Below are 15,332 nucleotides of genomic sequence, written 5' to 3'. Positions count from 1 at the left end.
TGACTGATTTACTTAGTTTTAATAAGAATTAACCTATATTTCATTTATACAATAAAGATGCAATGTTATTTTACATTCAATTATTCATTACCTATACCTAAACACCTTTTAACTAGCCTGGAAAAAATCCATACCCTAATCTATTAAGATTAAGGGTCTGGCATCGAGCAATGAAAAGAGCCTAACTCGAGGGGCGGCACCAAGCATGCATTTGAAACTCTCACTGCACGCAACTGGATAACGCCACGACCAATCACAACAATACACCCCATATGCTTAGCTACCAGCAGAGCTAACTGATAGATTAAACTCTTGCCGTATCCAGTCGGCAAAACAGCAAAAACGTCCTTCTTGCAAAGGAACAATTCGAGCGCAGTTTTCTGTTTCTCTTTTATATGAAAAGCCAAGTCTAACTCGTTCATTGTAGCGGCCAAAGCCGTTTCAAACAACTGGTGTTCATCTGTAGCCATCTTCATTCAGGTGTTGTGCCCATTTTCGACCCCTGCCAAATTATTACCCCCTCTCGTTGAAATTGCTACCTGATTGCCTAATCCTAACCCCTCCCCCACACCTAACCCTAAATCTACCAATAATAGGGGGGTAGTAATCTGGCAGGGGTCAGAATTTGGCATAACACCAGACGTCGTAGCGCTGTCGTCATCAGTTTAGCTCGCCTCTGGCCCGCCTACATCAGATACACCGATTTGATTGGTTCCTAGAACTGCTTACGTAATGCAGTAACGTGCATCATTGCTCGATGCCAGAGTGTCTTGCAGAGACAATTCAAATTGTGCTCTCGCCAGACCTCTGGATTTCCAGGGTACCTTTTAACATGAGAAAATTTAAATCATTTTTTTATTTGTATCTCTATTCTATTTATTCATTTGTGCTATTTACACAGTTTCAAAGAGGGCCCACGGGTACAACTTGCACCTACTAACCCCAGCTACTGCCCTGATTTGAAATGATAATCTTTTTTTTGAACAAACCGGAAGAGCCTCCTATAATTTAAAACACAGTAGGCTTATTAGAAAAAAATTTGGATAATTTATCAGTTTGTGTGTTAAAACATCAACATTTATTATGTCTTGTAAACTGTGAAATATGGTGTGAGATCTTTTCATAGAAATTGATAATATAAGAAGATTTATGATCAGCACTTATGGCATGAAACTGATAACGGTATCCTTTGAGGACCAGTCTTGATTTTGTATTGCTCTGCTTTAGTTTAGTGTCTAATGTAATCTGAGTAAAGTCTTCTTAAGAACACGATACTATCTTTAAACAAAATGTTTCCTAAGACATTATCATACAATTATGATAATCATAAGGCTGTAAATGTTTTACATGTACTTGAAGGAAATAAAAAGCAGCTTGCATGCATTAGTTTTTACTTTGCTACAGTTACCAAATCAGTGTCCAAATTCCAGTCATGAAAAGTAAAGGCGCCACTTAGAAAAAACAAGAACTTTGCATGCATTTTCTGCAATTATGTTTAAAACAGCAAGATCTGTTGAAGCTGTGGCTTAGAGGTTAGAGCAGCGGCTCTCATGTGCTACAAATGGGTTTGATTCAAAGTCTTTTCTCCTTTTGATGGTAACAAGAGAGACTGTGTACTTTCTGCATGTGGCCATGGCTCATGGAAAGGCCAATTTTTATGATCTTTCAGTGCTGTGATCATGTGTTCTTCTTTTACTATCTGATTATTATGGTAGTTATCTGTAAAGGTTGAAGATCAAGAAGGTTGATATTAACATATCAGTGAATATTAAATAGTTATATCATGTAATATTGCAAAAAGCATTTTGAATAAGTTGGTTTAAAAATAATGTTCAGAAACAATAACCTTAGTTATTTGTAGCACCTTTCATGCTTATAATTAATTAAAACGAAAACCAAGATAACAAAGGATCAACTCTCAGTGATACTAAAATAACTGTCTCTCACCAATTATTATGGTAATATATAAGACAAACAAACTAATGAATAAATGAATGAATGTTTATTAATGTTTATTTTTTTTAAATCTTTTGGATATTTATCTGTTTTTCCCAAAGAAATAAATGGGCAAAGGAGGAAATTGGAATTTGTTTCCCTCATGCTATGAGATGGGCTGACTGTATGACTATCATTTGTGACGAATTACTGGCCGTTCTGTGGCTTTTAGCTTAAAACATTTAGGTGGGTTGACATAAGGTGAGTAGACTAGAATCATGTTCTCAGCATGTTTAAAACCAACTGTGTCAAATGCATAATCACTGCAAATGCAGGTGGATTCCCAATTGCTCTGGACTGGTATTCATTGTCAGAACTAGTGCATAAAGGATTAATTCATTAAACCTTTAAATAATACTACAATACTACAATATTACGAAATTTGTTTACTCAATATAGAAAATATACATTTTACTGTAGAACTCATTATGATTAAATTAATTTGAACTTGAATTTGGATTAACTTTAATTAAAAGTTAGTTTCCATTGTAACTGTATAGAAATTAGTACTCACCACTATTCTTTTAAGCAGCATAAATGTTGTTAGCCTACTTAATATTTATTTATTTTACAGTAGCTACATAGGTCACATATTGACCTGCTTATATGTAATCTCTATAATCTGATATAACTGTCACCTGTTTACATTTTAAGAACAACCATGAACCCACGGAAGTAGCCTACTGAGGAGATGATAAGAACAAGAGAAGTTAGCTTTTCGTAAACACGAGACTGCAGTCCTGTAAGAGGAGGCGGAGTCTTTATCTTCCTGAAGCTTTATAGACAGTTTGTGTTCAACCACTGAATGTCACTTCTTATTACTGCTTTGGAGAAACTTTGGACAGCGCTTTGGAAAGATGCAGTACGACTATAGTAAAAACAAGGACGAACATCCGGAGCCAATCAAAGCTGAAGTAAAAGGTACGAGAAGAAGAAATAAGCTGGCAGTAACGCGATTGCAGTGAATCAATGCCGTTTGTTTATAAACCGAGTAGGCTACTAAAAAACTTAACGCATTTATTCGCGCAGCTTGAAACATATTCTTCATTTGGACTACTCCTGAGAGGCAGAGCGTCTTTGGTAAAGCACTATGATATTGTAAACATTAGGTTACGCCATTCACGTAGCCTATGTTTATCATTTTTAGTAATTTTAACAAACAAAAATGATAAGATTGTCATTAATGTTCTGCAAGTGTAACTTTTCTCTTTTTAAAACACTTCATAATTCAGAGTGATTAAATGCATTTATTGCAAATAATGATGAATTATTTTTTCTTTTACTGTATATCACCATATTGAATAACACTTCACACTTAGCACTTTTGTCTAAATTCATATCCACTAAGCTGTTTTAATAATTTTCATTATTACATCACTTTATGTTTTATAAGGCCTACGAAATGTAATTCTTCTATTTGTAGTTGAATTATAACAGTTTATCATTGTGCTTGAACACTGCATTTTTACAAATTATTCTAATATTTCCACCAACAGCTTGAACAAAGAAAAGTCTTATCAGTTGATCAGTCTTCTGCTTAATAAATGTAACTGCACACATAATAAAACCTTTTCTGATAGCTTCCAGGTGAAAAGTCTGGAAAATGCTTGATTTTACAGTTACGCGTCAAGGATTGAAATGCACATGATTTTTCCGTATCTTCAATTAAATGCTTTATAGTTTTTTGCTTAGTATGTCCAGTTAGCATGACCAGCCACCCTAAAGATAACCTAGACACAGTATAATCTTCAGTCATAACTCATTTACTTAGGGCAAATATTTGCATTGTGAAATAGGTTGATGTGTATATGTTAAAATGCATACTGGAACACTGTTTTGAAACTTGTCCTGTTTTTCTCATGGTTACCAACAGCCACATTTGTTTAACATTCACACTATATTCTCTTTGTATTTAATTACTTTTCTAAAAAATAAATAAAACCAGCCAAAATATTAAAAATTTAAATTTTAAAAAGGTGAATGATTCATTTAAATTAAAATGTTTATGTTGCTTATAGTAATTTTATAGGTTAATACACAATAATAAACAGCTTCCCCAGTCTTCAAATGCACTAGCTGCTACTGCTAAAAAGTACTGGAAAAGTGCTTGAATTTCCCTCTTTCACTTTCAAAATAGTGTAATATAATAAATAATAAAATTTAGTCTATTGATAATTTCTTTGTTTTAGGTGCCTTAAGAAGTGTTGTTATTTATGGTTCTGCTTAAAGGATTGGTTCACATCCAGAATAACTAATCCCCACATCATGCAAGATGTTCATGTCTTTCTTTCTTTCTTTCTTCAGAAATTAAGGGATTTGAGGTAAACATTCCAGGATTTTTCTCCATGTAGTGGACTTTAATAGTGACCAATGGGTTGAAGGTCCAAACTGCAGTTTCAATGCAGCTTCAAAGTGCTCTACACGATCCGGCGAGTTTTTCGCCCTATCCTAACTTTTTGTACACAGACAAAGAACTAATTACGTGTGATGATTCCAATGCAATTACATAATGCATGAAGTTGCAAGCGTACATCACAGAGATGCAAGATGAGCATATGTGGTTAAAAAGTAGACAATATATTTATTTTTTAGAAAATGGCCGTAATTTTGTTAGACCAGACCCTTATTCTCCGGCTTGGATAGTGTAGAGCCCTTTGAAGCTGCATTGAAGCTGCAATTTGGACATACATTCAACCCGTTGATCCCCACTGAAGTCCACTATATGGAGAAAAATCCTGGAATGTTTTCCTCAAAAACCTTCATTTCTTTTTGACTGGAGAAAGAAAGACATGAACATCTTGGATAACATGGGTGAGTAAATTATCAGGAATTTTTTTATCTGGAAGTGAATTATTCCTTTAAGTGCTTGTGGAGGATATCTTTAGCAGTTTTCTCTTTGTGAAGGGTTCTAAGAGCTATGATTTGGACAAAGAAGTGGACGTAAGCATATTAAACATGTTTCATCATCTCTGCAGGCTTGATTCCTGAATGGCTGCAGGGCACGCTTATACGCAATGGACCCGGCCTGTTTTCTTTGGGAGAGACTAAATACAACCATTGGTTTGATGGAATGGCACTTTTGCACAGTTTCACATTTAGAAAAGGTATTTACTTTATTCTCTCTCAGCCTTATTTTTGGGTTTGTACTGTCCTGAGGGTTTTGTTACAGTACCTCAGTACTCAACATGAATGTATTGATTATTGTTTAATTGTCAGGGGAGGTGACATATAGAAGTAAATATCTTCGAGGTGACACCTACAACTCCAACATGCAGGCCAACAGAATAGTAGTGTCAGAGATGGGGACCATGGCGTACCCAGATCCATGCAAAAATATATTCTCCAAGTAAGTAACGCTAATCTCTGATTCAATCCATTCAGAAAGAAGAAAAAAACATCAAACCATGAGTCTTCAATGAAAAGCAGCAAAGCAGTATCTTAAAATGTGAAGAAATCCTACCTCAATTATTGTTTTGTGTGAGATTTTATCTTTAGTTTAACCAATACTACTAGATATCAGTATTTGACCTTTATCTTGCCAGTTAGTTTTAATTATTTTTAGCGAAACTAACCCATGTAACTGAGGATTGAGAATAATGTAAAACCCGTTAACTCATGAGACAAAGGGCTATAATTGAACTAGTGACTATAAAATCAGAGTATCCACCTTATTTTTGCCGTAAGAGTGGGTGTAGCCATTTGTAAATTTTGTCTTCTAGTCTCATCCGCGTCCAGCTATTTTAATTGCTACTGCTGTTTTAACTGTGTTGCTGCTTTACATTGCAAATTGGTGTGTCATACCATGTTATTTTAATGTATTATCTTAATTATGAACACACTGGTCTATAGTGCAAACAGTTTTAACATTTACTTACCCATAGGCTTACTGCGTTAAAGAATAAGGTGGTGGACAGAGTTTAGTATTCTTTTCATATAAATCAGTTCATCAGATGTTAAATATAAAATGTCAGATTTGTTGGCTGGTGTATAAACAAACAAACACATTGTTAATTGTGAATGAATTGTGTTCTTTTTAACTTTCAGAGTGATCACTTTCCTCAGCCACACCATCCCAGACTTCACTGACAACTGTGCCAATAACATAATCAAATATGGAAATGACTACCATGCTACATCTGAAACCAATTATATTCGTAAAATTGACCCTGTGACTTTAGAGACTCAAGACAAGGTAAAAAAAAAAGTTTGTAAAAATATCTAGTTCAGTCATGAAACTCTAGATGGCACAGACTGATATGTCTTTACGTGCAATCTGCTAGCGACCACATCCTTTATTACAAGTCACATGATGATTGGTGTCTGCTGATTCTTGCAGCCAATGAGATTGCTTGCTCAACATTTAAGTTGTCTAATTCAGTGATTACTATAAGCTAGTTCCTCTAAAACCTTCAACCTCCCCCAGCTTCACATGTCTATATATGTTATGGGAATTATTTATGCCTTTTTTTACAGCAGCAAATCTTACATGTTCACAGCAGTGTGTCTGTGTATCCATTGGCAGTAGTACATCCATTCAGCAGCAGCTTGCATAGTACTTAGTTTTTCGTTTTTGTTTACATGCTCTCAAAGAATATTGCTGTTGCTTTATTTTGCTCAAGGTTGACTACCTGAAATACCTTCCTGTAAGTATTGTGGCATCACATACACATTACGATAAAGAGGGAAACAGCTACAGTATGGGAACATGCATCGCAGAGAAGGGCAAATCCAAATACATGTTGTTCAAGGTTCCAGGAGGAAGTAAGTATGCTGTGATAATTTGTGTTTCATGCTGCACCTTACTATTTTGCTCATATCCATAACTTTAAGTAATAAACTTAGCACAGCTTGCACGTTAATAAAATTAAGAGTAGCATATTTTGACTCTGACCTGTTAGGTTGAATAGGCAAAAAAACAAACCCAGAGCACTAACTAACTTAAAGGGGTCATCGGATGCCCATTTTCCAAGTTGATATGATTCTTTAGGGTCTTAATGAGAAGTCTATAACATACTTTGGTAAAAAACACACCTTTTACCTGGTCAAAATCATCCCTTTATAGAGCGAGCTATTTTGTTGCATGTTCCTTTGTTGATGAGCTCTGCTCATCCCGCACCTCTCTGCCGCGGGATGACGAGCCGTAATGTTTACTTTAGCCGCGTTTAGTTGCGAAACTTGCTAACTAGCACATGATTAAGAAAGGCCATTTGCAAAGATAACAAAAAAAAACTTATACTCACTTCTGCTGTGGGTGAAGCTGCATCACGAATGATTCGCATGAATATACTGCCCTCCAAAGGCAAAGTGCAGTAACTACGCGAACACTGAAACTGAGAAAAATGCCTTTAAAGTTTTTGACAGCTAGTCAAACACTCTCGCTTCTCTGAAACAACACTCTCATTTCTCTGAAACAGGACAAAATTAAACCAGGAGACTTTGCCACGAGACAAAACAGTTGTCACAATGTCCATTTTAAGCCTTAACTCAGTTTTGACCAAATGTGTAGTTACTGCGCTTTGCCTTTGGAGGGCAGTATAGACGCATATGTAGATCGGGATCGGTCCTTTTCTTTCAAAAACGAAAGTAACGTTAATCCTCTGCGTCTTCAGCGGCTCAGATGTCGGGAGTAAACGCCTCAATCGCTCAATTAGAGAGTCGGACTGTTTCAGCTCAGTGAGGGTGGGTCTAAGGACAAATTAATAAAAGAACACAAATAATACCTAATATTTGAAGTTTAATAGATTATATTTACTTAAGTACACTTCCAAATCAAACAAACATTTGCAATTGTTTGTAAAGGTGTCTTAAAGTAATAGTTCACCCAAAAATTTAAATTTGCTTAAAATTATAGGCTATCCAAGATGTAGATGAGGTTGTTTTTTGTGGTTTCCTTTTTTTTTTAAAACCAGTTTGGAGAAATTTTGCATAACATCACTTGCTCGTCTTCAATAAATGGGTGCCGTCAGAACGTCAGAAGAGTCTAAAGTCCAAAGAGTTGATAAAAACATCACAATAATATTCAAGTAGCCTACTTGACTTCAGTCCATCAATTAATGTCCTGTGAAAATCTGCATGTTTGTAGGAAACAATTCCATCATTAAGATAGTTTTGTAACTTTAAATGGATGCTTCTGGCTAAAATATGAGCCCTCCTTTCATAATATTGCCATTTGCAGTAGAAAAAGTCATTTCATCTGTATCAGGAGATACAAGTGGGTTATTGTGCTGTTTTTATCAGCTGTTTAAACTCTCATTCTGACGACACTCGTTCACTGCAGAAAATCCATTGATGAACAAGTGATGTATTGCAAAATTTCTCTAAATATGTTCTAATAAAGAACTAAATGTCCATTTACAGCTTGTATGGGATGAGGGCAGGTAAATTTAGAAAAGCTTGATTTCTCCCATCAATAATTACATGACATGCTAAGAACTAGTAACCCTCAACAATTGTTTTGTTTAATCAGGTAGGCCAGACGGGTCTCCACCGTTGAAAAGCGCTGAGGCTGTGTGCACCTTGCCCTGCCGTTCCCTCCTCACCCCCAGTTATTATCACAGCTTTGGCATGACTGACAATTACTTTGTCTTTATTGAGCAGCCCTTAAAGCTGGATATCCTTAGAATGGCCACAGCCTATCTAAGGAGGGTCAGCTGGGCCAGCTGCATGAAATTCCACCCTGAAGACAGCGTAAGAATTATGTCTTTTAGACCTTTAAGTGCACGTCTAGACATGTGTCTATCAGTTGGACAATGTCTAAACTCTTCTTTTATTGCAGACCCTGATTCACCTTATTGACCGAAAAACAAAGAAGGAAGTTGGGATTAAATTCTACACAGGTGCGATGGCCGTCTACCATCAAGTCAATGCATTTGAAGATGATGGCCATGTTGTTTTCGATGTGATCTGCTATGATGACAACAGCTTGTATGAAATGTTTTACTTGGACAAGCTGAATGAGCAGATGGGAGCAAATACTGTGTACTGCAAGCCAAAGTGCAAAAGATTTGTGATGCCCCTTAGCGACATGGTATGTTGTTCACAGTGGTTGCAAGACAGCACTGTATTCATATTTCTAAAACATTCTGGTTGTTTTTGTTTGAAAACCTTGAACCTTTAGCTGCTGTGCAAACACTGGTATTTCCATCAGTGGAATTGTACTTTGATATGTTCTATTCAAAGCCTCTGATTATAGATGGTGAATGGATAATTTAATTTTTTTTTCTTTCACACCCAGGGTGAGACAGGTGAAAATCTGGTCAAACTTAAATACACAACAGCAAGTGCTGTGAAGGAGAAAGACGGAAAAATTCTGTGTCAGGGCGAGGTTCTCTGTGATGGTAAGCTAATGATAATGGGGAGACTTAATTGTGTGTGTAAGTGTATGTGTACGTCCTTTGATACCATAGGTTATAAAGAGATATTTTTGATGAAATCCAAGAGCTTCCTGTTTATAAAGACTGTTTTATATACAGTGTGCATCGTCTTCTGCTTGTAAACAAGGCTCAGCGAATCTAAGTTTTAACGCCAGAACGCCCAACCCTGCATCAGCAACACTGAAACAGAGAAGGAATTATTGAATAAATTCGTTATTTTTGTTTTCTTTGTGCACAAAAAGTATTCTTGTACTTTCATAGTGTTACTGTTGAACCACTGATGCCACATGGATTATTTTAATAATGTCCTTACTACCTTTCTGGGCCTTGAACGTGGTAGTTGCGTTGCTGTCTATGCAGGGTCAGAAAGCTCTCGAAATTCATCAAAATATTTTAATTTATGTTTTGAAGACCTAAGAACGGAGGTCTTATGGGTTTGGAAAGACATAAGGGCGAGTAATTAATGACAGTTTTCATTTTTAAGTGAACTATACCTTTAACTAGTGATCTTCGTGACAGCTGTTCTTTTTAATAGTCATCGTATTTCCGGATGATCAGAAATTTGGTGAACTTTCCAAGTATCATGATGGTCACAAACCATTCCTTTCACCAAGCATATTGCACACTTAAAAAAAACCACAGATAATGATTTCAAGTCATTTTAAGTTTCAATATGTCATGACATAAAGCTGTGTTATCTCAGTGGGTAAATTATTTACTTATTATTTACTTAATTATTTAATTAGTCTTCCCATTATCACCATTCTTTTAGACTGATTTGCAGATGTAGAACATGCACAAAATGAGAGAGAGGATTTATTGCTTAATAGAGGCATTTCCATAGAAACATTAAAGGAACCGTATGTAAGAAATGTATTTCAGTTAATCATAAAATGGCCCTGACATGTCACTAGACATTAAGAAATCGTGTTCATTTCAAATACTTATATCACTGACAACAGTGGTCCGGCCAGGATATTGTCATTTAAAAGTGAGAGTTGCAGCCCTCAACTGATGTTATTGTTGTCATTTTGTGTTTTGGTCTGAGGCTCCACCCTCCAGCTATCTACCAATCACGAAGTCAGTAGAGTTTCGTCATCCGGGTTGCCAGATCTGCTCTAGTTACAGCTGCAGCTACGAAGTGTCGGATAAAACATGTATAACGTTACAAAACCTAAAAAACCTAATTATGAATCCGAAATACGTTGTGACAAAGTCCGAAATAAAACAAGGATTTGGATAGGAGATGCCTTTGAAAGATGGAGATGGCTGAAAACGGAGAAGAATTTAAATCGCCATTAGTAAATTTTTGCAATACATAATTACTTTGCAAAACATCTCTCGTGAAGCATAAACATAATTAACAGAAGAAAAACAAATTACTGTGTAGGACTCGTCTCTTGCCATTGGAAGCTCCTTGTAGCAGCCTACGTTCCTGCTGGATCCTGCAGCTTAGCTGGCAACCTCGAGTCAGGGAGGATGGGGAGGGGATACACTGTTCTACAGTATTTTGAAAGTGATTGCAGTACCAGTTTTGGCCACAATCCTACATACGGTTCTTTTAATATTATGCTGAATAAGTGTCTGTGTGTGTGTATGTGTGTGTTATGGGAACCAAATGTTCCCTTAAAGGAGAAGTTCACTTCCAGGAGAAGTTGTCATCCAAGATGTTCATGTCTTTCTTTCTTTAGTCGTAAAGAAATTGTTTTTTAAAGGAACCGTATGTAGGATTGTGGCCAAAACTGGTACTGCAAGCACTTTCAAAATACTGTAGAACGGTGTATCCCCCCCCCTGACTCGAGGTTGCCAGCTAAACTGCAGGATCCAGCAGGAACCTAGGCTGCTACAAGGAGCTTCCAATGGCAAGTGACGAGTCCTACACAGTATTTTTCTTCTGTTGCTTCACGAGAGATGTTTTGTGAAGTAATTATGTATCGCAAAAATTTACTAATGGCGATTAGCCAAATATTTCGTAAAGATGTACTGTAACACCGTGTCTACATCGGACGCGAGCGGCCCGGCGCGACAAAATACAATAGAACCTATTATGCTGTCTACACTGGATGCGGCGCGACACGGCAAATCCCCGACAGTAATCTGCTGCCGCGTTCTATTTATGACGTGCTCACACAAAGTTTAAATGATTTGCAACGGTCGCTTTGTCGCGTCCAGTGTAGATAGACTTTAGCTGTTGCGGCGCGACAACTGTTGCGTACGGTGTAATACCACATTTCACTCGGAACATAGATTGTTTTCATACCCTGCTAGTGGTGCGATATAAAGCTTTTTATGAACGCATTTAGCACGGGCGACCGTGGAAAATCCACTGTGTACGGAAGCAAAGTTGGCCAAACATAGATTAATTTTACCTGTCCAGGAGAAAATCAGCAACGTTGGCGTCTGTCTTCAAATTCTTCTCCGTTTTCAGCCGTCTCCATCTTTCAAAGGCATCTCCTATCCAAATCCTTGTTTTATTTCGGACTTTGTCACGACATATTTCGGATTCATAACGAGGTCTTTTAGGTTTCGTAACGTTATACATGTTTTATCCGACATGTTCATAGCTGCAGCTGTAACAGAGCTGGCAACCCGGATGACGAAACTCTACTGACTTCGTGATTGGTAGATAGCTGGAGGGTGGAGCCTCAGACCAAAACACAAAATGACAACAATAACATCAGTTGTGGGCTGCAACTTTCACTTTTAAATGACAATATCCTGGCCGGACCACTGTTGTCAGTGATATAAGTATTTGAAATGAACATGATTTCTTAATGTCTAGTGACATGTCAGGGCCATTTTATGATTAACTAAAATAAATTTCTTACATACAGTTCCTTTAAAGAAAACATTTTAGGATCTTTCTCCATATAGTGGACTTCAATGGTGCCCTGAGTTTGAACAGGGTTAAATGCAGCTTCAAACGATCCCAAATGCGGCTGTAAACGATCCCAGCAGAGGAGGAAGGGTCTTATCTAGCAAAACGATTGTTTTTTTTTTAATTATTATTTCAATTTATATACTTTTTAACCTTAAATACTTGTCTTGTCTCTGTGCATTTCTGGTTCAAAACAGTTAGGGTAGGTCAAAAACCTCCCATCTCATTTTCTCCCTCAACTTCAAAAATCTTTTCAAAATCATCTTACATTGATATTTTTTGGTCCAAATGAGGAAACAGGCTTATAAATCATGCACAATGAGTTTTTTTGACGAAGTAAAAGTGTGCACAATCTCCTGTGAGGGCTAGGTTTAGGTGTAGGGTAGGTGTAGGGTGATAGAAAGTGGTTTGTACAGTATAAAATCCATTACGCCTATGGAATGTCCCCATAAAACATGTAAACCCAACATGTGTATGTGTGTGTGTGTGTGTGTGTGTGTGTGTGTGTGTGTGTGTAATATCACATTTCACAATACCACATTATTTTACACTTAGGCTCTTTTAACCTCTAAAGTGATTTTTATTTATTTTATTTATTGTAGGTACGGAACTTCCAAGAATTAATTACAATTTCAATGGAAAGAAGTACAGATATTCATACATGTGTCGTGTGGACATATCTCCGGTGGCCAACACGGTATTAATGATTTTCATTTTTATGATACATTTATGAACTTGGCAGAATTTTAAGATAAATACATTCCATATAATGAAACCTATTACTTTGGCAGTGTTAGTAGCATATTCTACAAGTTTTTGTGAATCAGTACTGAGCACTGACTGTTTTTTACAGATTGTAAAGTTTGATGCTGAGACAAAGCAACAGATTGAGTGGACTGGAGGAGATGGTTTTGCCTCAGAGCCTGTTTTTATTCCCAGGCCCGGTGCAACTGATGAAGATGATGGTAAGTTACTGTCTTTCATAATAGATCATTTGTGTGAGGTTTATGCTTTTGACCAAAACGAACATATTCAATTGGATGTACATCATTAGGAAAATTTAACTGAATGACATTAAATTTTTTTTTGCTCTTATCAACTTAACATTAAACTGTTCTCTCACTTTTTAGGTGTAGTCCTGACAAGTATCATAAACGCCAAACCAGTGCAGGGTGGCTTTTTACTGGTGCTTGATGCCAAGTCTTTTAAAGAGATTGCCCGGGCATGTATAGATGTAGATTTTCACATGGACATGCATGGATACTTCATACCAGACAGTAGTTCTAGTAGTTATCTGTAGTTTTGACATATGCCAGCTGTATAAACATTATAACAGAGATGGAAAATCTCCTGTAAATGTTGGTATTTTGATAATCTGGTTACAAAGTTGTCAAAGATTTTCTGTATGAAGTTACATTTTGTGATTGACGTATAAAAAGAAAAAACTAATGTTTCTACACATTTTGGAAATAATGTATACATGTACTGTTTGAAAGGTCATTAATTGCATTTAATAATATCAAACAGAAAAGTGAACTGTTGTTCTGTCTGTTTTGCTTGCATACAGAAATCATAAAATGAAGTTGTTTCTGTCATTATGACTGTGCTGAAGTGTATTTAAAATACTGTACATTAAAAATACAAGAAGGCTACAGACTCTTAGTACAATGCTGCTGTTCTTTATTGTTGGCTTCAAGTCATCTGATGTTGAGCTCCTGTATTAATATCACCACACATAGAAAGAAATTTATCATAAACTGGCAGGCCCAACTTTTTTGTTAATGAATTATATATGCAAGTCAAAAAAATGTAACTTACCTGCACTCAAGTCAAAAGTTTTTGGACAGTAAGATTTTTAATGTTTTTTTTTTAAAGAGGTCTGTTCTGCTCACTAAGTCTGCATTTATTTGATCCAAAATACAGCAAAAGCAGTAATATTGTGAAATATCTTTCCTATTATTAGTAGTATCAATATTTAAAAGATTGAGTACATTTTTCAGGATTATTTGATGAATAGAAATATCCAAAAAACGGGAGAAATTAAAGAAATTAATTATTTTGTTTAGCAAGGATGCTTTACATTTATCAAAACTAATGACAAAGACATATATAATGCTATTTTTAAAATAGTCCAGATAAACACCGTTCTTCTGAACTTTCTATTTATCAAAGAAACCTGAAAAAAATCTACTCAGCTGTTTTCAACATTTGCTGATTTGCTGCATTTTTTTTTAGCAGCAAATCAGAATATTAGAATGATTTCTGAAGGATCATGTGACTGGAGTAATGATGCTAAAAATTCTGCTTTGAAATAACAGGAATAAATAAAATTTTTAAAATGTATTCAAATAGAAAACAGTTATTTGAAATAATATTGTAAAATTTTTGCTGCACTTTGGATCAAATAAATGCAGGCTTGTTGAGCAGAAGAGACTCCTTTAAAAAACAAAAAAATCTTACTGTTCAAAAACTTTTGATTTGTAGTTGCACGAGTGTATGGGACACTCAAGGGTTCGGTTATGTACTAGTAGAAATGGTGTGGAGTTTCCGGTCAGAGAAACGGAGCAGAGAGTGGGTCCCAGTTAAAGGATTTTAATTTTACTGTTCACGCGCAGTACAATGGATGTGGATGCGGCTTAGGTGTGTGGTCTACAATAAACAATATACAATATAAATGTGAATAAACAGAAATAAACATTATATACAGCCACAGTGACAGTAAATTAACGCATCAAGTCTGGTAATAACGTACGCAAATAACACTGAAATGGCTACATTCTTTGGCCAAGTGTTTAGGTATCTATATTATGCAGTGGAACATGCACAGTTGACCATTATGAAACAAAATTCCACACATATAGACTTAGATTCAAGTTGTTGTTTAAACTAGTAAAATTTTCAAGAACAGAATAAAATAAAATTACAGTTTGTCAAGCATAGAATGTAAACACTCACAGAGAAAACCAAACATGCAGTAGTCCATTTTCTTGCACAGTAAAAGGCAATCACTCCACTAATAGCCTACTATATAGACTGCAGTCTGACTTGTCTGGGCATATCTTAACTTGTTTAACTTTATTTAGCAT

General features: G+C 36.0%; 1 protein-coding gene across 1 annotated transcript; it reads left to right on the top strand.

Annotated features, from left to right (window-relative positions):
• The first annotated feature begins 2,784 nt into the window (after positions 1-2,784).
• bco1 (beta-carotene oxygenase 1) lies at positions 2,785-13,908 on the top strand. The gene is made up of 11 exons (XM_073835672.1): positions 2,785-2,916; positions 4,971-5,099; positions 5,212-5,341; positions 6,040-6,187; positions 6,615-6,756; positions 8,462-8,682; positions 8,771-9,022; positions 9,230-9,332; positions 12,849-12,943; positions 13,100-13,211; positions 13,377-13,908. The coding sequence occupies exons 1-11, from the start codon at positions 2,853-2,855 to the stop codon at positions 13,544-13,546; spliced, it is 1,566 nt and encodes a 521-aa protein (XP_073691773.1). The 5' UTR covers positions 2,785-2,852; the 3' UTR covers positions 13,547-13,908.
• Positions 13,909-15,332: the final 1,424 nt, after the last annotated feature.

This window comes from Garra rufa, chromosome 3 (genome assembly GCF_049309525.1).
Source record: "Garra rufa chromosome 3, GarRuf1.0, whole genome shotgun sequence".
Taxonomy (NCBI): domain Eukaryota; kingdom Metazoa; phylum Chordata; class Actinopteri; order Cypriniformes; family Cyprinidae; genus Garra; species Garra rufa.
Note: the sequence above shows the minus strand (reverse complement) of the source record. Positions and strands in the feature narration are given on the sequence as shown.